Source organism: Eulemur rufifrons, chromosome 24 (genome assembly GCF_041146395.1).
Source record: "Eulemur rufifrons isolate Redbay chromosome 24, OSU_ERuf_1, whole genome shotgun sequence".
Lineage (NCBI taxonomy): Eukaryota > Metazoa > Chordata > Mammalia > Primates > Lemuridae > Eulemur > Eulemur rufifrons.
In genome coordinates, this window is record NC_091006.1 from 6,085,664 (window position 1) to 6,111,181 (window position 25,518).

The 25,518-nt window shown below is 47.8% G+C and overlaps 1 protein-coding gene across 1 annotated transcript; it reads left to right on the forward strand.

Annotated features, from left to right (window-relative positions):
- Positions 1-119: 119 nt before the first annotated feature.
- On the forward strand, positions 120-25,073 carry SPINT2 (serine peptidase inhibitor, Kunitz type 2). Its single transcript, XM_069457342.1, has 7 exons — positions 120-598; positions 17,448-17,618; positions 20,200-20,259; positions 21,577-21,630; positions 22,709-22,870; positions 23,161-23,199; positions 24,568-25,073. The coding sequence occupies exons 1-7, from the start codon at positions 490-492 to the stop codon at positions 24,732-24,734; spliced, it is 762 nt and encodes a 253-aa protein (XP_069313443.1). The 5' UTR covers positions 120-489; the 3' UTR covers positions 24,735-25,073.
- The last annotated feature ends 445 nt before the right edge of the window (positions 25,074-25,518 follow it).

Below are 25,518 nucleotides of genomic sequence, written 5' to 3' on the forward strand. Positions count from 1 at the left end.
CTCCTCCCCCAGCGGCAGGGGCGGGCACAGGTGCGCCAAGGGCGGGGGAGCGGCTGCTCAGGTGCCTGCCTTCTGCGCCTGCGCCCTCCACGCCCCGCCTCGCCAGGTGCGCCCGCCCCCTGCCTGGCCGGCCACCTTCGGTAGCTGCTTCCAGGCGTCCGCCATTGGCTCCGCCGCTCTCCGGAGCACTTGGCAGTGTTGAGGGGCTCTGAACGGTGGGGAGAGTCGCTGAGTGTCGCTGGGGGCAAAGGGGCGAGTGACGAGCGGACTGAAGCATTGAGCGCGTGGAAGGCAGAATATCCGCACACCGAAGGTCCGAGACAGGGGCTTCCAGAGGCTTCGGCACCTTGCGGATTCCCTGGCCCCGCCCGCACCTGAACTCGAGACCCTCTAGTGCGCGTGCGCAGCAAGGGTCTTCCCGCCCCTGATCGCGAGACCCCAACGGCCGGCGGCTCGAGGACTCGCGTGGGCGTCCTGGTGGAGCGGGTCATGGCGCAGCTGTTTGGGCAGAGGCGGTGCCGGGCGCTCCTCGCTCTACTGGCATCGCTTATCCTCTCTGGGGCGGCGGCGGCGGCCGACGGAGAACGTGGCATCCGCGGTGAGGGCCGGGCGGGGGTCCTGGGAAGAAAGGATGGCGGGGAGGCTGGCGGCGGGCGTGAGGGGAGAGGGTCCGGGGGATAAATTGGTCTGAGCGCGAGAATTGGCGGGGGAGGAAACTGGGGGCGACTCAGTGGCGTTCAGGGGGTGTGGTGGAGACGGTCCTGGGGATTGAACCTTGAGATGAGGTTTGGGGGCCCTTGAGAACGTGAGCATGGGCGGAGGCGCAAGGGGTAGGAAAGTTTCCTTCGGGTGAGGGAGGAGACGGGAGATATTGACCAAGAAGGAGTGCCACTGGCCTTTCCTGCGGCAGGAATGGGGTGAGGAGCCGGTGTTGGAGACCAGCCTCTTCCTGGCAACGGAAAGTTCCATGGCCAAAGAAAACCCAGGGAGGCCTGACCTGAGAAGGTGGGGGTTGGATTAGGTGACCTGGTTGCCGTTTTAGCCTCTGAGAGGAAACCCCTACCTTTTTGGAGACTGGACATCAACCTCTCCAGGACCTTTTCTAGTTCAGTTGCAGTGGAGTAGGTGCCCAAGAAGGAAGGTATTTTTCAGTGATAGCCAAAGGAAGGAGGAGAAAGAAGCAAGTGTTGGAGGGGAGGAAATTTTGCCAAGGTGCAAGGGTGTAATAGTATTGGCATTGAGCAGCTGGAATTGGATTTTTTGGATTGGCCCTTAGAGGTTGGTGGTGGATAAGGTGATTTAAAACCCTACACTCTAAGGAAGTTTGGCCTGAAAGGTCTCTTTGAACAAGTGTTGTTATAACCTTAACTGCTTCAGACAAGCACCAGCGGGTTTTGAAAAGAGCTCTTTTGAAAGAAGAAGTCATTGATTCAGCAAAACTGAGTCCCTGCTATATGTCAGGGATGGTGCTGGCAGTGGTGATAACAGTTGCTTCAGACAAGCCAAGTTCCTGCATTCACGGAGCTTATATTCTGGTGGGAGAGACAGTGAGTAAACATTTAAATAGCACTCGCCACAAGAGTAAATTACTAAGAAGTAAACGAACAGGGCAAAGTACACAGGGTGACAAAAGATGACAGGGGTGGCTTTAGCTTTACGTGGTCAGGGGAGGTCTCTCTGAGGAGGGTGACATCTGAGCTCTCACATGAAGAATGAAGAGGCGGTAGCCACACAAAGACCTCGGGGACCAGTGTCCAGTTGGCGGTAATGGAGCACAAAGGTCTTGAGACCGGAACAACTTGGTTGTATTCAAGGGAAAGAGCCAGCGTGGCTGGAGCAGGAGGTGGGGGGCGGAAATTGGAGGAGGTTGGGAGGTGGGGGAAGTCAGCAGGAGCCAGACGGCCCAGGGCTTTATAGGCCGGCATACTGGGTGAAAAAAGAGAGAAAGCAGGATGTGTGTGCATGCCAAGTCATCACCTGAGGTAGCTTGTGGTTTCCCTATGCCCGAGGCAGAAAAAAAAAAAAAAAAATGAGTTGGTAGGGAGAGGCTCAGCTGCAGGGGAGCAGGAATCAGGAATGCAGGTAGTGATCATTCTTGTAGTCCGAACCAGAATTTTGTAGCCCTTTTGGACTTTTTCAAATGAAGTAACTATGTTAAGCTGTACCTGGCCTCTGATACATCTGGTGCTTCCTCTGAGCTCGGATGTGTCGTTTAATCCTTGAAATAGCCTGGTGCAGTAGTGAAGTTACAGGCCTTGTCTAAAGTCACACAACAGTAGTATGTGACAAAGCCAGGTCGGACTGCTGAGGCCTTCTCTGTTCAGAGTGGCCTCCCTGCCTGCTGTAGCTGGCTGGACCTGCTGACCTTTCAGAAGTACTAGTGTCTGGCTGGGTGAACTAATGCCCTCGCTTATCTGAAGTTCTGTTTGTTCGAAAGCTTGAACAGCTTAATCTGAGGCAGGAGGCAGTTTTGATTTCTTTCCGCCCTCTTTTACGATTGCTTTGGTTTTCTCAGGAAGCAGGGTCAGTCCCCGTCCGCTAAGAGGTGTTTCGCCAGCCGCATGCAGCTGCACAGATGCTGCCAGATGAGTATGTGGAGAGGGGGAAGTGCTAGAGGGAGTGATTATAATGGTTGTTCAAGGAATTTAATCAGTGTGAAAACATGAGGGGGCTGAGGAGCTGTAGAAAGGTGGTGCCGCCCTCAGATTGTTGAAGTTGAGGTTCTGGAGAGAATGACCTAGAAAAATAGGATACAGTGGGCATCAGTTGCATGAAGTTGAGATTCGGAAGAGGTTGCAGTTATTGAGACAAGGTCTGGGGGTGACCATAGCAGACAGGATCATCACCACAGGAGAGGTGGGGAAACTGACAGGCTATGGAAATCACCAAGAATGATGATAAGAGCAATGTGAGAGGAAATTATGGAGAAGAGAGGAGGGATGACCTGGGTCTGCAGATGACGCACGGGGTGGGGTGGTGAACGATCTGCTCTGATGACGTAAGATTCGCAGCTGGGAGGGGGGCTTCTAGGGGAGAAGAGCTGGAGCCCCTCCAAGGAGCAGGGAGACCTATTCACTGGAAGGTCCACAGGAGACATGTCCTCAGGGGAGAGCCAGATTCCTGTTAGAATAAGAAGGTGGCAAGAATGTTCAGGGCTCAGGAGTTGGGGGAGGGGAGATGGGGACAAAACAGGCTGTGTGGGGCTAAGTGTTAACTCAGGAGTCTGGGGATTCTTGTGATAAGCATGGTGTCGTCTAAGAGTGAAGCTCCAAGTGGTGGAGGGCGGGTAGCAAGGGTGTGGTGGTTGCACTGACACTCGGAGGCTTGGCAAAGTGTCCTGACTCCAAACCTCTGCAGACAGAGGTGAGGGAAAGCTGATCTTGCACCAGGTGAGAATGCTCCCTGATCTAGTCTTCAGGTTCCAAGCTGCAGTGGAAAGCATGCAGAGATGATAAACTGACCACTCCCAGGGAGCCTCACACAGCCTCTCTGTGACTTGTACAGGTTCCAGAATTGGAAACTTTTTGTGTAAAAGTTTGGGCCAGGTGTGGTGACTTATGCATGTAATCCTAGCACTTTGGGAGGCCAAAGCGGGAGGATTGCTTGAGGCCAGGAGTTTGAGACCAGCCTGAGTAACATAGCAAGAGCCTGTCTTCTACAGAAAATAGAAAAATTAGCTAGGCATAGTGGCATACACCTATAGTCCCAGCTACTCGGGAAGCTGAGGCAAGAAGATCACTTCGCTTGAGCCCAGGAGTTTGAGGTTTCTGTGAGCTATGATGATGCCACTACACTCTAGCCTAGTTGACAGAACAGGATCCTGTCTCAAAAAAAAAAAAAAAAAAAAATTTTTTTTTGTTTGTTTTGGCTTTGCCAGAAAAATACAAAGATATGATGGAACCAGACCAGAACCCAGGCCTGCATTCCTACCTGTCACTCATGGGCTGGAGCTTAGTGCCTCTTTGGGCAGGATATATACTACCCCTCTGCCCCTCCCCATCTATATTCACTTAGCCTGCCTCATTGCAGTGACCTGTCTGCCCTCCGTCTCTGTAGGCCTTTGGGTTGTGACCCCCACCTTAACAATATGTTCTGTTCAGTAAAAGGAGGTAGGCAACACCTAATAGTTCTTGATAAATTGTACAGTACAGTGAATATGTGTGTTGTGTGTTATGGCTGTTAGGGAGAGAAAAACCTTTCATCAGTTTTTTTTTCCTCTTTTCCCCAGGTGACAAATCCCTGGTATTTGGAGGGCCCCGAAATAACGTAATTTTGATCGATACAAGGCCAGATAATATATTTCTCTTCAGAATAGAACCTTGAAGATTCCTTTAGGAGTGGTCAGTTACGTGTAGTTCTTGCTGCCAATAACTTTGTGCTGGGCCATCAGAACTTGTGTTAATGGTTAATTGGCTCATGGTGCTTTGTTAATTGTTCTTGGGAATTTCCACTGGAGAGAGGACAGCAACATTCATTTGAGAGCCTTTCAGTTTCAGTTAACCTCTTGGGTTAATTACAGCTTCCCCAGAACCTAAACTAAAAGGCAAACTTCCCAACAGTTCTCCAGTAAACATATTGTTAGTTGCCATTCTTTCTATCCCTTCTTCCTCACCCTCACCCACCAGGATGGTTGTGACCCTGGTGGTCAAAGATAAGAGGCAAAGTGCAACTGGTGTTGGTGATCCAGCACCAACTTTGGGCTTCTCCAAAGTAGCCTCTTACATTATTCCTGTTCTCCATAGAGGAGGTGCTTGTCCTGCTTGCAGGCAAGGCAGTTTGGTTCCAGGATAGTTTGAAATATTTATTGATTTAGTCAACAAATGTTTATTGAGCACCTACCAAGTGCCAGGAACCGTTTCCAGCTCTCAAAATAGAGCATGCAACAAAATAGACACCCCTCATCCATGGTAGTTGCGTTGTAATGAGAGAAAGCCAATACAGTAAAGGACCAGTTGAATGTATGTCTGGTGATGAGTGCTGTGAGGAAAAACACAGTAGGGGCTGGTGTGCTTGGTACTGGAAACGTGGGCTTTTGAGGCTCAGGTGGTAACCGTTGAGGGCCTTGCCTTTAGGTCCACCAAGTGAGAGTGGTGGACCCAAAAGGCACCAGAAACATTCCTTTGCCCTGGTCAGCATGTGAGCACTCAGCCTGTGAGGGAGAAGGCAAAGGGCTCTGCTTTCACCCTCCCCACCTGTTTCTCGTTTTACCTATCCGCAGAGTCATTTGCAACATTCAGGCTGGTCTTAAGACAGTAGGCCAGGCAGCCAGCTTGTGTTTGCCTTGTCCTGAGGCTGACGGGGGAGGGATGATTAGGCCTGCAGGGGTCACACTGAAATGACTTCCATAACCCCAAGAGGCCTTGGCCCACTGGGCAGGTGACTAATGCAAAATCACAGATGACCCCAGAAGCATTAGAGTATGGATTATGGATGCTGTTGTAAGATCCTGGTTACAAATGTCATTTCATGGGTTGTTTCTGACAAGATCTTTTTGAAAACTCCCTGTGAAGACATGTTGGAACATAGATGCTGAAGGCCCAAGAACTTTGGGGCGGGGGTGCGGAGTGCCATAATGGAAAAAAGGTTGAAAAACATTGGTAGAGCCTCCAATAGCTTTCCTCAGTTCTGGAAATGATCCGTGATTCGCAAAAGGTTAAGAATACCTGAATGTAACTTAGCAGCCAGTTCCGTGAAAGACTTTGAAACTGCTGGTTTCCTCCCACATTATTCAGAAGGGCTGTTCAAGTTCTCATTATGGATTGGGCTGAGAGTAGGATTTATAGTTGTGTTTTAGTGATGAATGTGAAGTGACAGTGGATAGGAGTGGTGGTTTGCATTATGCTGATGGTTTACGAAATGTAAACCTTTATATCTAAATATTTTATATCTGGAATGCCAAGATTTTATATCGAAAACACCAAGATTTTACGAGCCTTGTAATTTAAGTTGGATTTGTCATTGTAAATGTTCTTTCCTCATAAATACCTAAGGGTTAAAGTTTCTAAATTACTTGTCCTGATAATGACAACTTCCAGACACCCAAACCTAGAGGAGATGGGTAATTAGTAACTTTCTGTACTGGAAACAGAAACACTCAGATATGTAGAACCTACCCAGCTACCAGGTGGATTTATAGATCACCTTAAAATAAGGTTGATTATAAAATAAATATCAACTTTGGAATTTGGCTTCATAGTATTAAAACAGCCTGGAGTACTCCCTGGTATACAGTACCTCTTCACTCACACAAAACTTTTCAAGATGCTCTCATTCCTTGGGGAAAAGATACTTGAAGTGCAAATGGGAATCCAAAGTGTAGTGTTTCTTTTTTTTCACTCAGACTTTCTGCCTCTGAACTTACCATCTCATGATCATGTGGCGAGGCGGACTTTGATCCATGTGATGGTTTGCCATTGTCATATTCTAGGTGATAAGGGATCAAGTCACTTGATGCCTTGCCCATGATTGCACAGCAGAAAAACAAAGGAGAGGAGTGAGGGTTGAGTTGGTTGTGTCGTCTGTCTGGCTTGAGGTTGCGTGTTTGGCTTTCTGTATGTCCTTTTCCCCTGTAGCCTATCAGTCACCGAGTTTGCTTGGACTCCTAGTGAAATGCATCATTCTCTTCATCGCCATTCCCATTGCTCCAGTATTAGTCCAGTCTTCATAAAAATAAAGTTTCTACTATTAAAAGCTTTGTGCCAAATATTGTTTTAAGCACTTACAATGAATTTAAAACTTCTTTAATCTTCATGACACTCTGTACTGTGTATCAGAGAATAACCTCCTATTTGCATTGCTTTTAAGTAATGAATCTGCAAGCCTGCAAAATTTATCTTGATGGGGCCCATAGAGGGAAAGCTCACTGAGTCTTCCTGCTTCATTATTCACAAGTGAATTCAAGTTACTGAGAGCAAATGCTATTTCCCAGACAAGCGATTGTCAAGATAGCCTGAAGATTAATGGCGCATTCCACCGCAGGAAACTAAGTCTGGAGGGAGATCACAAAAGGGGACTTTTTGCCAACAAACTTGCCAAAAAAAATTATACTAATTAGACCTAGACAGGTTTAAATCACATGCAGACAGACCCTCACTTCGACTTGGGCTGAGTTATATTTATAATGTCTTCAAGATAGTTGTCTTGCTAATGTTCCCAGCCTTTCACCTTAACCCAAAGGCACATGATGGTTCCATAGTCAGACCTTTGCCTTGTCTTCGTAAGCCTCTGTGGTCTGCGGGATTTTTTTAGTTAGCCAGACTTAAATCGGAATATGGGGCTTGTTGAATCAAAGAATATAGAGTTTATTCATTTTTGTTTGGAGTGTTGTTGCATGTTATGAATGAGGAAGTAAGCACAGAGAGGTCAAGAAAACTGCCCCGGGAAGCAAGAGGCAGCCAGAGACTCATTGCACTCATAGGTTTTTGCTGGAACAACTTACCAAGTCGTGTAGGCTTTCTTCTAAGCTGTCAAGTGACTCTTCCTTATTGTGTCACTCCTCTATACCAAAGTCTTTGGTCATTTCCTTTGTTACTTACATGGCTTAAAAGCCCTCTGAGTTTAGGGTGTGATTGTAATATTTTACCTTGTGTAATTTTTTTCTATCCAAGTGAGTCTTGTGGCACCTCCTTAATTGCCAAACCATGGAGGGCAAGGACCACATCCCCAGTCAGTGGGCCCAGTTTGCTCTGGATGGTTCCAATTTATGCCACCATGTGTCCCATAGTAACTATTGAGAACACCCCTTTCCATTCTGAACAGTGCCTGGGTCCAAACTATAAATTATGTGGACATCCTGCTTACGTGTAATAGCTATTCACCAGACGCTTATTATTTGTTCAAGATACTAAGGGATTTAGTATATTTGATTTTATTTACCATGTAGATTAATTTTTTTTGAGGTGGGGATATCACTGTTGCCGGGGCTGGCCTGAAACTCCTGGGCTCAAGCCATCCTCCCCCTGCCCCAGCCTCCCAAGCAGCTAGAACTATAGGTGTGTGCCACCATGCCCAGCTTGAAATTAATCTTTTAACTGAAAAATTTAAGCAAATGAAAAGGACCATAATCTACTACCCAGATAAACCCACTGTTGACTCCTAAAAAAAATAAAAGTAATACATTCACAAGATGAGAATATTGAAACTACTAAATGATACAGATGAAAAAGAAAAACTTCTGTGCATGTGTGGGGGCAATGAGGAAATGGGAAATCTCTGTACTTTACTATTAATTTTGTTGTGAACCTATAACTGCTCTGAAAAAAATTTTTCCCTGCCCACCCCCTAAAATTTTTTTGAAGGAAAAAGAAACTCCTGCCTCTAGTTCCTTTCCCTAAAGGTAGATTCATATATGTGGCTGAATTAAAAGGTTAAAAAAGAAATCATAGCCTGAGCAAGAACGAGACCCCGTCTCTGCTAAAAATAGAAAGAAATTATCTGGCCAACTAAAATATATATAGAAAAAATTAGCCAGGCATGGTGGCACATGCCTGTAGTCCCAGCTACTCGGGAGGCTGAGGCAGTAGGATTGCTTGAGCCCAGGAGTTTGAGGTTGCTGTGAGCTAGGCTGACGCCATGGCACTCACTCTAGCCCGGGCAACAGAGTGAGACTCTGTCTCAAAAAAAAAAAAAAGAAATCATTATATATATGCCCCATTCTTTTGCTTTTTTCCCCTCATAGTCGTAGACATTTTTCTTTACTGGCACATACACATTTGTGTATTTTTAACAGTTCTGCTTATTTCCTTGTGTGGATGTCTCATAAGTTATTTAGCCAGCACAAACAAGATATTTTGGTGGTGAATTTTTAGCTGTTGTAGGCCTGTGAATACCAAGCGCTTTGTGGATGTGGCAATAGTTGCTCCTGTTCTTTGAAACTCTTTAGTTAAATAACTCTTCAGAGATTTTCTCTGCCTTTTGATACTGAGGAGTGGTTGTAGCCTATTCTACTTCTCTGCATAAAATATAATTTTCAAATGTCTAGAGATTATTGTAGCAAATAATTTCCCCTTGGCCATTATCCTTAGAATTCCTAGTGGCTTTGATGAAAAGAGTTGTTTTTAGCAATGGGAAGGTATGCTGCAGTGTTTGGGGCAGAGGATAAACCCCAGGAATGTGTGGCGAGGGTCATTATAAGGAATGAGAACTCTAGGAGTCCGCGTGGTAGGTCCGACCACACAGATGAGACTTGATGAGTTCTGGGATGGTGGGAGTGGAAAATCTGAACAGCGTGTTTTTTATAAACATTCTCTAAAGAAGGGATTGGCAAACTGTAGCTCGAGTTGCCGCCAGCGTACAGCCTACAAGCTGTATATGGTTTTTACGTTTTTTAAATGGTTGGCAAAAAACAAAAGACTGTCGAAACATGTGAAAACTATATGAAATTAAATTTTAGTGTCCATAAATAAAGTTTTATTGGAACACAGCCATGGTTATTCATTTACATGTTGTCTATGGCGGCTTTTATGCTGCGATGACAGAGTAGTTGCAACAGAGACCAGGTGAACCACAAAGCCTAAAATAAAGGCAGTCCTTGCTTTGCACATTTTCTTTGTGCACAAATTTCATTTACCTCAGTTTCATTGAATAACTTCAGGCCCCCAAGAGCAGGGTTCAAATTTCAATTACCACGGTATATTGACTGTGGGTACTTGGGTGAAGTACAAGTTTCAGCTGCTAGCTCCTCAGCCTGCGTATCACGGGTCTGGTGATAGTCATCTCACAGTGCTTGGTCCCTGCTCATCTGCTACTCGAGTCACACATGGCAGAGCATGTAGTTGTTTGCCTCCTTGTTTCCCAGTGATAAATGTCTGTGTCAATTCACAAAAATGGATAACAGAACTGGCCAAAAAAGACAAAAGTGCAGCAAAGAGAAAAAGTGGTACCCCCTGGAAGTGAAACTCTGATTGCACGTAGAAGGGGGGATGTGAGCACTAGCTAACTGGGAATCCTGACCCTTCCTTCCACCATTGGAGAGACTGGATGTGCAGCCAGGGGAGCTCAGCACAGGCCCTCTTAGCCACAGGAATGAGGAAGGCGCTTGTGACTTTCTGGGTGATGGGCCAGAGGAAGCAAAACCTCGTTAGTGAAGTAGCGCTCAGAACATGTGCGTGACATTGAAAGAGCAAAGGGTAAAACATCAGAGGCTGATCCATCTCTAAAAAAGGGTTTGGCAATTGCTAGAAAAGGTTGGAAATGATGCTTGCTCCACATCATAAGTTATATGATGAGAAGACCAGGCACTATTCAGACTACTCTTGGTAATATTTTTGCAAAGAAATTAAACACTTTTGTCAGGCACAGTGGCTCACGCCTATAATCACAACAACTAGGGAGGCTGAGGCAGGAGGATTGCTTGAGACCAGACTGGGCAACGTAGTGAGACCCCATCTCTAAAAAAAATAAATAAATAAATAAATAAAAATCAGATTAGCCAGATATGGTGGCACACAACTGTAGTCCCAGCTACTCAGGAGACTGCGGCAGGAGAAACACTTGAGCCCAGGAGTTCGAGGCTGTAGTGAGTGAGCTATGATCATGCCACTGCACTCCAGTAAAAGTCATTTTACTATTTTTTCATTATGCATCTATAAACCAAGTTCTTAATGTTTTCACAAAAATTTTTCAAAGTCATGGAGTAGTCATTTTTCCCATTGATTATGATATTGCTTCGTGTGATCCTGTGCCATGGTGCAAGGCAACTACTGCCTGTTTACTGTTTGGCCCCTTCGAAAGAGTTTGCTCTAGAGAAAACAGATGGGAGGGTGGGGGGGAGGAGAAAGAGGAGGAACCCGCTTTCCTGTCATGCATATGGTGGGGCAGGAAGACCATGTGCTTCAGTTTATAGCTCCCATGGGAAGAAAAACTGCCAGACTATAACCCTAGGAAAGTTATTTGTGCTTGTTTTAAAAGTAAGCTTACTCTGAATGGATATAAAAACATGAATAAAAGAAAACACTGGCCGGGCGTGGTGGCTCACACCTGTAATCCTAGCACTCTGGGAGGCCGAGGAGGGTGGATCTCTCAAGGTCAGGAGTTCGAGACCAGCCTGAGCAAGAGCGAGACCCCGTCTCTACTAAAAACAGAAAGAAATTATCTGGCCAACTAAAATATATATAGAAAAAATAGCCGGGCATGGTGGCGCATGCCTGTAGTCCCAGCTACTCGGGAGGCTGAGGCAGGAGGATCGCTTAAGCCCAGGAGTTTGAGGTTGCTGTGAGCTAGGCTGACGCCATGGCACTCACTCTAGCCCGGGCAACAAAGCGAGACTGTGTCTCAAAAAAAAAGAAAACACTAAGTTCAATTTAGGGGAGAGCAGGTAGGATTGAAGTGAATGAAATACAAGGGGTTTCAGCTCTATCCATAATGTTTCAGTCCTTGAAAATGTTAGAATTCCATGAAGCAGAGAAGTGGATACACCAGTGTTACCGTATTTTTAGTACTTCTCAGCATATTTGAAATATTCCATTAAAGTGAACTTTGCAAAGTAGGCACAGCTGCAATTGTGTGTTTTTGAAAAATGATTAGATACTATCTTAAGCTGGTAAAATTAAGTTAGATTGGTAGTACCTGGGAGCCAAAAATTCTGTAATGTACTTGTGAGAAGGTGACAATGTATCTGTCCAGCCAACGCCATAGAGTGAAGTTGTCTGAGTCACTGACTGGTTGTCTTGGTTAAAGCTTTAGTGACTTCAGAAGCAGAGAAACCTGTTTTCCAGGACGTTGTTCACAAAGACCAGTCTGTTTTGCAATTTTGCAGTAGTTAATTTAAGAACACCGGCCAGGAGTTTGTAAGTCGGGTTCATGTATTTCAGATAATGTGTGATTTTAACCATTTCTGATGCTTTTCCAAAAGATTGTTACTCTTTCCTAACCTCAGGAATTCCATTTTTACTTACATATTCTGAAGCTTACAAGTGCTTCCAAATTTGGGTACCCTTCAGCATTTTCCTGTTTTTCTATCTGCGTTTTGAAAACATACAGGATGTTCTTGATTCTTGCACTACCTTTTATGAGTGTACGAATAGGACTTGAGGCATGTTTTTCATGATTGCTTCCCAATACTGTTCTAAGACCAATATATCATTTTGTCATTTCTTAATAATATAATAATAGAACTGCTCATTAAGGAGTAACTTTCTGAAAAACATGTCTGACCCCCTCAGCCTTGGCCAGTTCCTGTGGTATGGTGCTGTCCGTGACCCTGTCATTGAGTGTGACTGAGAACAGAGGCCTGGCCTTGGTGAGCCCTTAGATTGTGATAAAGGCCATGAGGAATGTTCTGGTTTTTAGGCAACTTCAGTTCTGTGTTTTTCCCAGTGCCGGTTGATAAAGTGGCTTTTTCTTTCTGTCAGTCTGAGGGGTTATATTAGTGCCTGGGCTCTCTAATCAGACCAGTGTGAACTCAGATTTCAGCTCTGCTGCTTGCCTATATTTAACCACCCCAAGCCTTGGTGTCCTTGTTTGTAAAGTGGGGATGTTACTATGTGATTCACAGTTCTATTGTGACCATTAGAAATAGTGCACATAATGTGCCTGGTATAGTGGCTTGCCAGAGGGAATAAATGAGCTGTCAAAAAATATGTAATGCTCTACATTGTGGTTCATTTTGATTTTAATCTGAATCTGCCATAGTACTTTACTTTAAAAAATTACTTTTATCTATTTTTATTAGAGGCAGGGTCTCACTATGTTGCCCTCCCTAGTAGCTGGGACTGCAGGTGTGCCCCACCATGCCCGGCTAATTTTTTTTGTTTTTTTTTTTTTGGGTAGAGACAGGGCCTTGCTACGTTGCTCAAGCAGGTCTCCTGCGATCCTCCTGCCTCAGTCTCCCAAAGTGCTGGGATTACAGGCATGAGTCAGCATGCCCAGCAAAAAACAATTTTTTTAAAGGAAGATGACAAATCATGGAAGCTATCTTAAACATCAAAGTATTTTTGGCTTTTTATAATTGTTTGGAGAACAATGAGAGAGAAAGTGCATTGGTGTTATTTGTGGCGGAAGTGTTTGTATGGCCTGTGTTTCTTGAAGGGCCACTGCCTCTCTTAAAACAACGAGCAAACTAAAACAAAATCATTTTTCATGACCTCAGTTCTCTCAAGCCTAAAGAGTAAAAGTTTACTTCATAGATTCTTAAAAATAATTTAGTTAGTAAAAGCATGTGATGAAGTGAGACTTCTGTCCATTCGACCAGTAGCTTCTTTCCATGCTCACAAAAAGGAGTCTGTCTTACACATAGTAAGGACGTGGTTAAATTTAGTCTAATTGGACCTAGCTTCAGCCAATTAATCTGCTACTTAGAACTCTTTAATGAAATTTGAGTGAAAAAGGTTTTTTTCTTTTTATTATAAAAATTTTCAAATATATACAAAGTGGTGAAAACAGTCTTTCCAGATACACTGTGTTTTTAGTCCAAGTTTTCTCTTAATAAAGAGACATTTCTAAATTCCACGAGGACAGACAGCAGCAATGAGGGTCCTCCCTTTCCTACCTCACCCAAGAAACCTGAAAATAAAACTGCCTTCTGAAACTTTCGCTGTTAAATCAACATGTGATAATCCAGAGCAGACGTGAGCAGCTGTCTAGACACAGAATGGCTTCCCAGGCCCCTGAGACTTGTCAGGAAGGTACCAGCACACGTGCAGAAAGAGCACTGCAGGCCGGGCGCGGTGGCTCACGCCTGTAATCCTAGCTCTCTGGGAGGCCGAGGTGGGCGGATCGTTTGAGCTCAGGAGTTCGAGACCAGCCTGAGCAAGAGCGAGACCCCATCTCTACTAAAAATAGAAAGAAATTATATGGACAGCTAAAAATATATCTAGAAAAAATTAGCCGGGCATGGTGGTGCATGCCTGTAGTCCCAGCTACTCGGGAGGCTGAGACAGGAGGATCGCTTGAGCCCAGGAGTTTGAGGTTGCCGTGAGCTAAGGCTGACGCCATGGCACTCACTCTAGCCTGGGCAACAGAGTGAGACTCTGTCTCAAAAAAAAAAAAAAAGAAAGAGCACTGCAGTCCAGAAGAGGCACTGGTCAGCAGTGGCAGCCGGGAAGGGAAGCGTCTCAGAGGCAGACCTTAGACCTTGGCTGTGCTTTTGAAGTTTCGTCCTGAGCTGTCTGCTGTGAGCATCTGATCTGCCTGATAGATCCCAATGGAGAGAATGTTCAGAATGTTCCTAGGAATCAGTAAACTTCCTCATTCTGACTCCAAGCAAGCTTGCTTTCCAGGGTGGTGTGCTTAATGTAAATATCCTACCTGTGATGATTGATTTTCTTATTGTAAATTGGTCACCTGGTGCTCAGTTGATCACCTGGTGCCCTGGATTCATGTGTCATCTTGGGTGCATTGTAGCTTAGATCACCATGCCTGTGTTTCTTCAGTGTCGGGGGCACTGATGGGAGCGTGTCCAAGCCAGATTCTGGGCTGTGTTGAATTCACCGAGGTGACTGTCCTAGATAGGCGGTTTTTCTCTCCTGCTTTCCACACTCTCGGGCTTCCATACCTGGCACATAGCATGCACCTGGCAGCCTGCTTATGAAAAGCCACCCAGTGCCTGCCATTATGCTGCTGGCACCCTGCTTCCTTCCCTGGCACCGTGTCTGGTGCTCCCTGCCAGGCTGCCTTGAATTTTGTTGGGCCTTCGCACAGGCTTTTGTTTTTTGTTTTAATTGAGATATAATTCACATACCATACAATTTACCCACTTAAGGTTTACAATTCCTCCCTCAAGTTTTTTTTTTTTTTTTTTTAAAAAGGCTGTACCTTGAAACTGCTCTGGAAGCAAGGACACAAAGCAGTCAGGGTGACCGCCGGGGCTGTCAGCATGGTGGGGCATCCGATAGGCTGTTGACATCTCCATAGCAGTTGCGTGCTCCCCACTTTGGTGATGTTTTCAGTTTTGGATCATAACTGGATCCTGTGTGGGTCCTCTCCTCTACTGTCTTGTTGGTGACAGTGCTGCCTCTGGTGTTTGACGGCCGTGTGGGTTGGGGAGAGTCATCCAGCAGAGAACTCCTGCCGTGTTTTCCCTGGGCCCTGATTGTGTATGTGTTGTGACCTTTGGCATATTGTTAAAAGCACCTGCTCCAGGTGTACACCCAGCTGGTTCTGTTCGGTGTGTGACGGACAAAAGGTGCCCCTTATTTATAAAAAAGGTTTACATACCATGAAATCACTCATTTTTAAGTATACGCTCCAAGGATTTTTGGTACATTTTCCAGAGCTGTGCAGCTGCCGCCACAATCCAATTTTAGAACATTTTCATCATCCCCTAAAGATCCCTGTAGCCACTTGCAGTCACTCCCCAGTCCCACCCCCAGTGCCAGGCAACCGCGGATCTACTTCTTGTCTCTATTGATTTGCCTTTTATGGACATGTTGTATGATTTCATTCATCTGAAATGTCCAGATAAGGTGCTTTTTAACTGGTGATTTAATTGGTGGTTGCTTTCAAACGATAGAGAATTTCTTGCATCAGAATGTGCTTTTTCTGCTGTCCTAGTTACCTGTGATTTATTGGTGTGTGGGGGAGTTCCTGGTGCGTGTGTGTGTGTTTTGCACAGTAGCAACCTTTTTTGTCCATACATTGGTGTTTTGTGGAACATCTGGTTTCATGTCCTTTGCTGTGACATACTTTGGGAGACACAACAGAAGCACAAATCCTGCACTCTTTGCTTTTGAAGATTATCCTCAGGTGGTGAAGTAAACCTAACAAACGTGAAAACAGCTAGAGAGGAATAAATGACAACATCCAAGCAAGTGTTGGGCTCTGGGATGCTTTTACTTGAGACATGTTTATTTATGTATTTATTTGTTTGTTTAATTTTTTTTGAGACAGAGCCTCACTCTGTTACCCAAGCTAGAGTCCGTGTTGTCAGCCTAGCTCACAGCAACCTCAAACTCCTGGGCTCAAGCAATCCTCCTGCCTCAGCCTCCCAAGTAGCTGGGACTATAGGCATGTGCCACCATGCCCTACTAATTTTTATGTATATATATATATATTTTTTTTTTTTAGTTGTCCATATAATTTCTTTCTATTTTTAATAGAGACGGGGTCTTACTCTTGCTCAGGCTGGTCTCAAACTCCTGAGCTCAAATGATCCGCCCACCTCGGCCTCCCAGAGTGCTAGGATTACAAGCGTGAGCCACCGTGCCTGGCCGAGACATGTTTATCAAGCAGCCTGTGCCAGGCCCTTGTGCTGAGCAGGCAGGGATGGGTGGCGGCCGGGGCTGGGGGGGGTGACACGGTGTTGCGGGAGCAGACATGGAATCACGTGTTATTCCCTTTGCAAGTTTCAAGGAGAAGGGCTCCTTTAGGTGCTGGTGATACTTCTAGGACTTGTTTATCTCTCCTTTTTTAGAGAGAGCAGAGACCTCTAGCTTTTTGCAAGCAAATGTATCTGGCTGAAATGTTATAACATTGTTTTGTTTCCCTTTTACTAGAGCGGGACCAGATTTTGGGGTCCCCTTAAACCCAGGGCCATCTTGGTGTGCTCAGGTGAGAGCTGTGACAAGCGCTGGAGCAGGGGCATGACCTGAGTTGCCTGTGGAGCTGGGGGATGGGGTGGGGAAACTAGAGTTAGAACTTCTTTCTGAGGTTCTTGTGGCAATTTGAGTGTACGTGGCCTGCCCTGGCGGATAGTGGACAGGAAAGGTGCATGTGAGGGTTGCCGAGGGCGCTGATAGGGAACCTCCTTCCCAGCCTCACTTCTCCAGCCCTGACCTTTCAGTGCTAAGCTCCCATAGCCTGTAGCATGGGGCAGCATCCAGAGGGCTCCTAGAGTCTGGGCTTTTGCCTTTTTTTTTTTTTTTCAGACAGTCTCGCTCTGTTGCCCGGGGTAGAGTGCCATGGTGTCATCATAGCTCACAGCAACCTCAAACTGCTGGGCTCAGGCGCTCCTCCTGCCTCAGCCTCCTGAGTAGCTGGGACTACAGGCCTGCGTCCTGGCACAGGCCTGTAGTCCCAGCTAATTTTTCCATTTTTAGTAGAGATAGTATCTTGCTGTTGCTCAGGCTGATCTCGAACTCCTGAGCTCGAGAGATCCTCTTGCCTCGGCCTCTCAGAGTGCTAGGATTACACGTGAGAGCTACCGTGCCGGGCTGTTTTTTTTTTTTTTTTTGTCTTTAAAAGTCACATTTCTCTACTGGATGTGCAAGTCTCTGATAATGGGGGCAGGGACAGAATCAACACGAAACTGAAATATGGTTCAGTGGGCGGTTGGTATCTTTGCTGTTAGATGATGTGTTTCTTTCCTATACAAGGAAGGAAGCTCTAAGTAGTCCTGTTGGCACCCCGGGCTTTGGAAACAGCTCACTGAGGAACTGTGCTGGCAGCTTAGGCTCTGGCTGTCCTCTTGGGATCTGGAATGTTGTTGGCCACCTCCTACAGGTATGTGTTTGTCGTGTCCTTTGTTGCAGAATTGCCCTAACAAGCTAACAGCGTTCTGCTTTGTGTTTCAGACTTTTGCCTAGTTTCAAAGGTGGTGGGAAGATGCCGGGCCTCCATCCCCAGGTGGTGGTACAATGTCACTGATGGATCCTGCCAGCAGTTTGTGTATGGAGGCTGCAGAGGAAATGCCAACAATTACCAGAGCAAAGAGGAGTGTCTCAGGAAATGTGCTGGTGTCACAGGTAAGACGGTGGTAGTGAGGAAATTTTGCTATTTAGGGGAAATCTATTAATTGGGATGTGGATACCTTTTGCTCTTTGCTAGTTCTTCACAGCAGGATCTGGGGGATGTTTTAAAAAGCAGAAGAATCAGGTGCAGTGTGAAGGTCCCAGCGGCCATACAGTGGTTGCACAGTGGTACCCTTCCTCTTCTTCCCAGAAAGGGGAGCTAGGCCTCAGGGCGGAGCTGGGGGGCAGCGTGACCTGGCCTCTGCCCACTTCCCTTCTCCCACTTCTGAGTGCAAGTTCCACACCAGCCCAGGCAGAGGAGGAAGTGGCCTTCCCTTCTTTTTTTTTTTTTTTTTTTTTTTTTGAGACAGAGTCTCACTCTGTTGCCTGGGCTAGAGTGCTGTGGTGTCAGCCTAGCTCACAGCAACCTCAAACTCCTGGGCTCAAGCGATCCTCCTGCCTCAGCCTCCCGAGTAGCTGGGACTACAGGCATGCGCCACCATGCCCGGCTAATTTTTTCTATATATATTTTTAGTTGTCCATATAATTTCTTTCTTTTTTTAGTAGAGATGGGGTCTCACTCTTGCTCAGGTTGGTCTCGAACTCCTGACCTTGAGCGATCCACCTGCCTCGGCCTCCCAGAGTGCTAGGATTACAGGTGTGAGCCACCGCGCCCGGCCTGGCCTTCCCTTCTTGAGCAGGGGCCTCTCCGTCCACTTAAGACAAGGCTGGCCACAAGCATTTGGGTTATTTTTACTTTTGGGACAAATGACTTGAATAGCTCACCCAGTCAAGTTACGGGTCAAGTTAAAACGAACATATGTGCTAGAATCCATCCTTATTGGCCCTCACCTGCGAGAGGTTCTGTGGAATCAAGGTAATGTTGACCCTGACAGCCTCACAGTTCAAATAAAAACCTACAGCCCCCAAACAGCATGCCCTGGCTCTGAGCCAAGCTGTGAAGGACTCCTTGAGAGCTGATGGCAGCTGAGACATTGTCCTCTGGGGCTGATCCACCCCAAGTGTTACAGAGACTAGAGGTTTTAAAGATTTTCAGCGGCACTCTCCCTAACATCAGCGCGTGACTCCGTGCATCTTTTCTTGAAGACTTGGTGTTGACACTCTGACTGGGAACGGCGGTTCTGTGTGGGGATGATGTGCTGGCGCCCCACCACTTCCATCCCGCTCGGCTTCAAGCTGTGCATTCAGAGACCAGAGAAGCTTACGAAAGTTGTGTGTAAAGAGAGAAAAACAACAGTGGCCTTGGCTGTGACCTCAGGTTTAAAACATAGTGCATGAGCACACAAGCGCGGCAGTGACCGAGTGCTGTGGGGAGAACTTTGCTGATGTCTCTGTGCCTGTGCCCGGCAGACACTCGGCAAGTGCTTAGAGAGCCGGGGGCCTGGGTATTGTTTCTGGATGATGCAGGCCGTCCCTCACCTTTTAGCAGTAGCTGGCAGCCTCACCAGATGGTGACTAAGGAGAATACCATTTATTGTATTTGTGTTTTTCCATCCAGCAGTGATTTGGTGTGAAATCATAGGGGGAATATTTTTCGCTAGCTTTTCTGTGCCATCCCAGTCAGGAGTTGAGTGTCGCAGATGTGCCTGCCTTTGCTGGTTACTGCTCGTCTCCTCGGGAAGAGAGCTGGTGTTGAGAACTCTTAGTGGGCACCGAGATAGGCTGTCGCTGCAGGGACACGTGGGTTGTTGTGTTCTGCTGGGAGAAAGCAGGTAAGCTGTCTCCCTGGAGGTGGTCCAGAGGCTGGCCCCCATCTCAAGGCTCAGAAAACTCATATGTTGGCATCTGATTGTGAATCCAGTGTGCATTTCTTGTGCTCTCAGGTGAGTCCGTAAAGAGCTAAAACCTGCCAGAGCAACAAGTGCCTGGAGCCCTTTGCCAGCGTGTTCTCTTCCAGGCAGGCGGGCTCTGCAGGGAGCCAGATGAGAATGAGAAGACCAGTTTATTAATTTATAATGAGAACCAGAACCCCCCGGGGGAATAGACATGTCTTTGTGCTTGCGCCTTTAGTCCAGGGAGGCAAACCTCTCGGCCAAATTGCCAGAAGATTGCTGGGTGAAGGCGGAATCAGGGGAGCTGGGGTTCCCTCCGTCCTGGATCAGCTGGCCTCTCCACCCACCCCCTAACTTGCATGTGTGGGAAATATACATAGCATAAAATTTCTCATTTTTACCATTTTTAAGTGTCCAGTTCAGTGGTATTGAGTACATTCATGCTGAGTGTACCCTCTTAACTTTTTACTTGTTCAGGTGAGTTGATACAGTTAAACAGATTATTTGGCCCTGGAAGCCATCCTGCCTTTTTATGGTCACTAGCATGTCTTTGCTCTGATTCTCTGCAAGTTGATCTTAAAGTTTAATCCTCAGAGGGCAATCTTGGTTCCTTATTTCCAAGTTGTGGTGCGCTTGTCGTGGTTTATTGTGCACATTGAAGGTCCCACTTAAAAGAGAAATGGGAGTTGCTGTGAGAGGCTCACAGGACAGACTGACGACGGCTCAGATACAGCTCAGTGTTTTCCCGCCGGGCAGTCTTGGAGGTCACTTTCTCACCGTGGTGTTTATTTGTCCCCTTGCAGAGAATTCCATTGATGATTTGGCCGCCAGCAGGAATGGAGCAGATTCCTCTGACCCGAGTGGTAGGTTCTTAAAAAGACCAGGATGCAGTGAGGGCCACCCAGAAGGGTATTGTGAAAGGACACTTGTAATCTGGGAGTTGTAAAGGGTTCCCACCTCTGGGTTCTGTTTACTCAGAACTGGCCTGGGCTGCCTGCTCCGGCTCCCTGGCCCCCTGGCCCCGGCATCCTGACGTGGCAGAGATCACATGTCCAGCTGACACAAAGGCCAGGATTCTGCAGTGCTTCCTGGCTGGCCCCAGCCTCCTTCTAGAGGACAGGGGATCGAGGTGGCCACTGCTCAGGAGGCTCCAGGCCTCTACCTGCTGTGCTGTTTCCCCTCCCCCACCCCGCCTCTGTGTTCTGACTCCTTTGCTCCTTGTTCCTGTTGCTGTCTCCCACCCTGAGCTAAAAGTCCTCTGTCCTCTGCCACCCCCGCCTCTCCATTCCACCGAAGAACTTTATGTTAGCTTGCTTTGTAGTGCTGGCAGCCGCTGCCCCCTTCCTCCTTTATGCTTTAAGGACTCTGCATCGGGAGCCTGGGGTGAGTGGTCCCGATGCACTGCCAGGTAGCAAAGGTGCCCTTAGGGGGCCAGCCCTGCTTTCCCAGCAGCCAGTGCCCAGGCAGTGGGCTCAGCTGGACAAGTGAGACCATCTGTGGAGGGAGGGACGCAAACCCCACCCCCCTTGGAGGACAGGACTCCCCCTGCAACAAAGGCGTTGGTTGCAGTCTGCTCGGACCTCCGACTCTGGCACCAGTGCCCATGTGAGAGTCAGGCTTTTAGTTCAGTGACTGTTGGGGGTCAGCTGGCTTATAGAATGCTGGAGAGTTAGGCTAGAGTCACTTTCCAGGTTTGCTAGGCCAGGAATCCTGTGACTCTCCTGGCATTGCTTTGCCTGGGTTCGCTGTTTATTCCCTGCTGGCCTCTCTGAGGCATCCAGAGCCCTGCAGCGTTAGCTCGATAACTCTGGTTTCCATCCTGTTTAAGAAGAAAATTTCCCCAGGAGGTGCAGGGCCTCCTTGCTGTGTCAGAAAGTATGAACAAGACCGTCGTCTTCTTCACACCAGTAACCGGCAGGGATTGGTTTCCATAGTAACCGCTAAGGAGTCCCCAGGGCCTCCCTGTCCAGCGTCAGATTAGTGTGTGCTATAGAGCCCATAAGGGCAGGGGAGGGGTGACAGAGCAGAGCCGCCCACTGCCCACGGAAAGGGGGCTCCACACATTTCCTTAAAGGTGCCGGTGTGTCCACACCCCTCAATGGGCTCTTGTAGAGTCAGCTCCAGCTAGGCCACATGTCCTGTGTCTGTCCCAGCCTCCCTGACACATGTTTGTGTTTCAGTTCCCAGAAGACAGGATCCTGATGACCTCTCCAGCGATATTTTCAACTATGAAGGTATAACTAAAAAATAATTTTAATGTGGGGCAAAATGGGTTTTCTTAGTCGAGGATTGAGAGACACTTGTGGATTTCCACTAAGGAAATGGCGGGGGCGGGACGCCCTACCTTCCCAGGGGGTAGCACTCTGGGGTTAGAGGCGGCCTCACGTGGCTGCCCCCAGCCAGCTGGGAGCGGGATGTGCCAGCGGAGAAGTTTGGCTTTAGGGGGCAGCATAGTGCGTGGTTCTGGAATTTACCACTGCACCTCTCACCTGCTGTGTGGCTGTGGGCAAGTGACTGTAGCTGTGACTCAGAGCTCCCATGCGTAAAATGAGGGTCCCGGATGGATCTCATAGAGACTGAGTCAATACGTGTACATTGCCTAGAACAGTACCTGGCATAGAGGAACCACCAGATGAACACAATCTTTTATTAGTATTATTATTATTTTAAATTTTATTTTATTTTTTTGAGACAGTGTCTTCCTCTGTCTCCTGGGCTAAAGTGCAGTGGTGTCATCAGAGGTCACTGCAACCTCAAACTCCTGGGCTCAAGTGATCCTCTCACTTTAGCCTCTCAAACATAGTCTAGGCTCTAGAGAATATATTTGAAAATGGGGGCCGGGCGCGGTGGCTCACACTTGTAATCCTAGCACTGTGGGAGGCCGAGGCGGGAGGATCGCTTGAGGTCAGGAGTTCCAGATCAGCTTCAGCAAGAGTGAGACCTAGTCTCTACTAAAAATAGAAAGAAATTAGCTGGGCGTGGTGGTGCACCTCTGTAGTCCCAGCTACTCGGGAGGCTGAGGCAGGAGGATCCCTTGAGCCCGGGAGTTTGAGGTTGCTGTGAACTATGATGGTGCCACTGCACTCTAGCCCGGGTAGCAGAGCAAGACTCTGTCTCAAAAAAAAAAAAAAATGTAGAACAGAGTTGTCAGATGGGCCAGCTTGGCCTTGTCTGTAATTTACTTACTAGTTTCTTTACCAGAGAGAGGTTTCTTCATTGACTGAAGCTGTGTGCCTGCTCAGGAGCATTCTAGCTCGACTCCACTTCTCCAGGGCTCTGCTAATTTGTATTCCTTGGGCTGTTTTGCTCCAGAATACTGCACTGCCAAGGCGGTCACTGGGCCTTGCCGCGCAGCCTTCCCACGCTGGTACTTTGATGCTGAGAAGAACGCCTGTGATAACTTTATCTATGGAGGGTGCCAGGGCAACAAAAACAGCTATCTCTCCGAGGAGGCGTGCATGCACCGCTGCTTTGGTGAGTGTGCCTGCCGCCTGAATCCTAGAAACAGTGGCGGCGATGAGCCCTCCCCTTGAGGGCTCCAGTCCATTTCCCCATCCCTAAAATGAGGGCCTTGGGAATGCTTGTCCTTTGGACCCCACTGGGGTGGCAAGACCTCAGAACCCCCAGAAGAGCTGGAAGAAGTCCCTCAGAGGGAGCCCCCTATGAAGATCCCAAGGCTGAGGGGGATCCTGGGTTGGTGGCAGCTCTGTGGGGTTGGGGCAGGACTGTGAGCTGACATTTCTGGGCTGTGTGTTCTCTTCCAGGCAAGCAGATATATCCTGTCCTGTCCCCTGGCACGAAAGGTAAATGGCCCCGTGCCCTCCTCCTGCCATCTGCCTGCCCCCTTCCTTCCTTGAGTGAGCCTAGCTCTGCCCAGCTGTGGTTTTGCTTGGACAGATTGTCCTTCCCTGTAAACATCTTTTTGGTAGAAAGTTGTTTCTACACAGGAATGGCAAGGCAGCTTGGAACATGTGGTGGCTGTTTGTCCCACTGTGCAGTGTACACAGACAGCTGGAGTGAGTCAGTAGTTCACGAGGCAGGCTCCGCCTGGCTGGCCGGGTGACTAGGGGACGAGGACTAACTTTTAGGCGCGTGGGGACTGCCAAACACGGGCCTGAGGCTGGCCCGAGGTGTGGAGGGAACTTGGCTGCTGTGGGGTCTAAAGCGTTGGTCACGGGTGACAGGACGGAGGGCCAGGCGGGCCTTGGGCCTCTGTTTTCCCCAGGCGGTCAGGTCTGCCCAGGAGGCGGGGCGTCCTCTCACTTTTGTTTCTGAGCTGAGTACGTGGATGGTGATGTTGGCACAAAGGACCTGCCACACTGGTTTGGCCTCTTTCTTGACCTGTTTCCCTGTTAAGAAGCCAAGACCTGGCCTGCCAGTCTGCTCCCGTCTAGGCGCCAGGACCTGGTTTGCAGGTGCGGGGCTGGAAAGCAGCCAGTCTGGAGCGCTGGTGGGTGGGTGGAGCTGGAGAGAGGGGATCGCCCCAACAGGGCCGGCTCTAAAGTTCTGCAGCCAAGTCCGGGAGGGGGCCAGGTGGCTGCCACAGGAGGTCACATTCCTCAGATGGAGCCCTACCTGAGAAAAAGCATCTTAACTGACCAGTGGGACTGCAATGGGGCAACTTAAACTTGCCTGGCAGTTGGGAGCACAAGGGTCCCCTCCCAGCACTGTACCTAATCCACCCTGGCCTCCACCCTGACTTCATTCCACAGGTGGCTCTCAGCCACCTCGGCCACCTGCAGGGTCACATCCTTCTCTGGTCGGGGGGTGGGGGGGGGATGATGTTCACACACACCAAAGGGCACTGTATTTTACACCCGTGTATCTTTAGGCCTGGGACTCCTGTACGGGTTGCCCTGAGAGGTGGCAGGGGAATGCAGAGTCGAAGTGGGTTTTTAGTTCACACCGAAGGAACACAAATATCCACTCTGTGAATACGCACATAGCGTGGTACTTCCTTTTTTCAGGGAATCTCCTTGGTGACTTCCCTGACAGGCTGTGTCAAAGTTCTCCCCAGCTGCCGTTCTCCAACCCCCTGGGTTGGGAGGGGGCGTTGGTCCTCGCCTGAGCCCGCTTAGATTCCCTGTGTCCTGGGTGAGCTGCCGTCCTGCCCCGCTCTGGCTGTGTCCGTCCTTGTCTCACCAGTCCTGAGGCCTCTCTCTCATCCCCAGTGGTGGTCCTGGCGGGGCTGTTCGTGATGGTCCTGATCCTCTTCCTGGGAGCCTCTGTGGTCTGCCTGATCCGGCTGGCACGGAGGAACCAGGAGCGTGCCCTGCGCACCGTCTGGAGCTCTGGGGACGATAAGGAGCAGCTGGTGAAGAACACATACATCTTGTGAATGCCCTGTCACCAAGAGAATTGGGGAGGGGGGGAGGGGGGAATGTGTGTGTGCTTTTTAAAAATAGAGTGATTGATTTGTATTTGTGAGATCATTAGGGCTTTGGTGTGTTTGTTACTCTGGAAGGTAAGAAGGCTGCTTTCTGGTCTCACCGTGGGTTGGTTTGGAGATGCTCTTAGGGAAGGGCTTTTGGCCACGTCGCCATTGGTTGAGCAGCAGCCCCAGTCATTTCCTCATTATTTGTCGTCTTTTTTTTTTTTTTTTTTTCCTCCCTAAAGGATTCTTTCCTGGATCATTATTGTTCTTTCCTCCAGGTATAGTTTCTTTGCTTATGTTGAATTTCATTGCGTTCTTTCTCATCACAAAAGTGATGTTATAGTAATTCCTTTGGTTTGTTTGATTTGTGTTTTTTTTTTAAGTAAGCATAAACAGAAGTTTTTTTTTATTAGGATTCTGAAAAGGAAGAAAGTGAAATGTACAACTTTAATAAAAAGGGCTTTCCCTTTTAAAATAAATTTCAGCATGTGCTTTCTTTTTTTATGGGACTTAAATTCTACCAAAATTATCACAGGACACTATGTGAGATGTCCCATTCTAGACAGAGACCCCTGACAGTAGCATCTTTTCAGATCTTCTTGAATGCAGCCAGCAGTGTGAAACAAAATTCACATTCCCAAGTGCCCGTAAAGTTTCGCCAAGCAACACTGCTTAGCCTCACCACCTGTGGTGAACTCTGATATGTTCTTACTCTGTTTCACTTCTTAAAAATTCTGGCCACAACCTT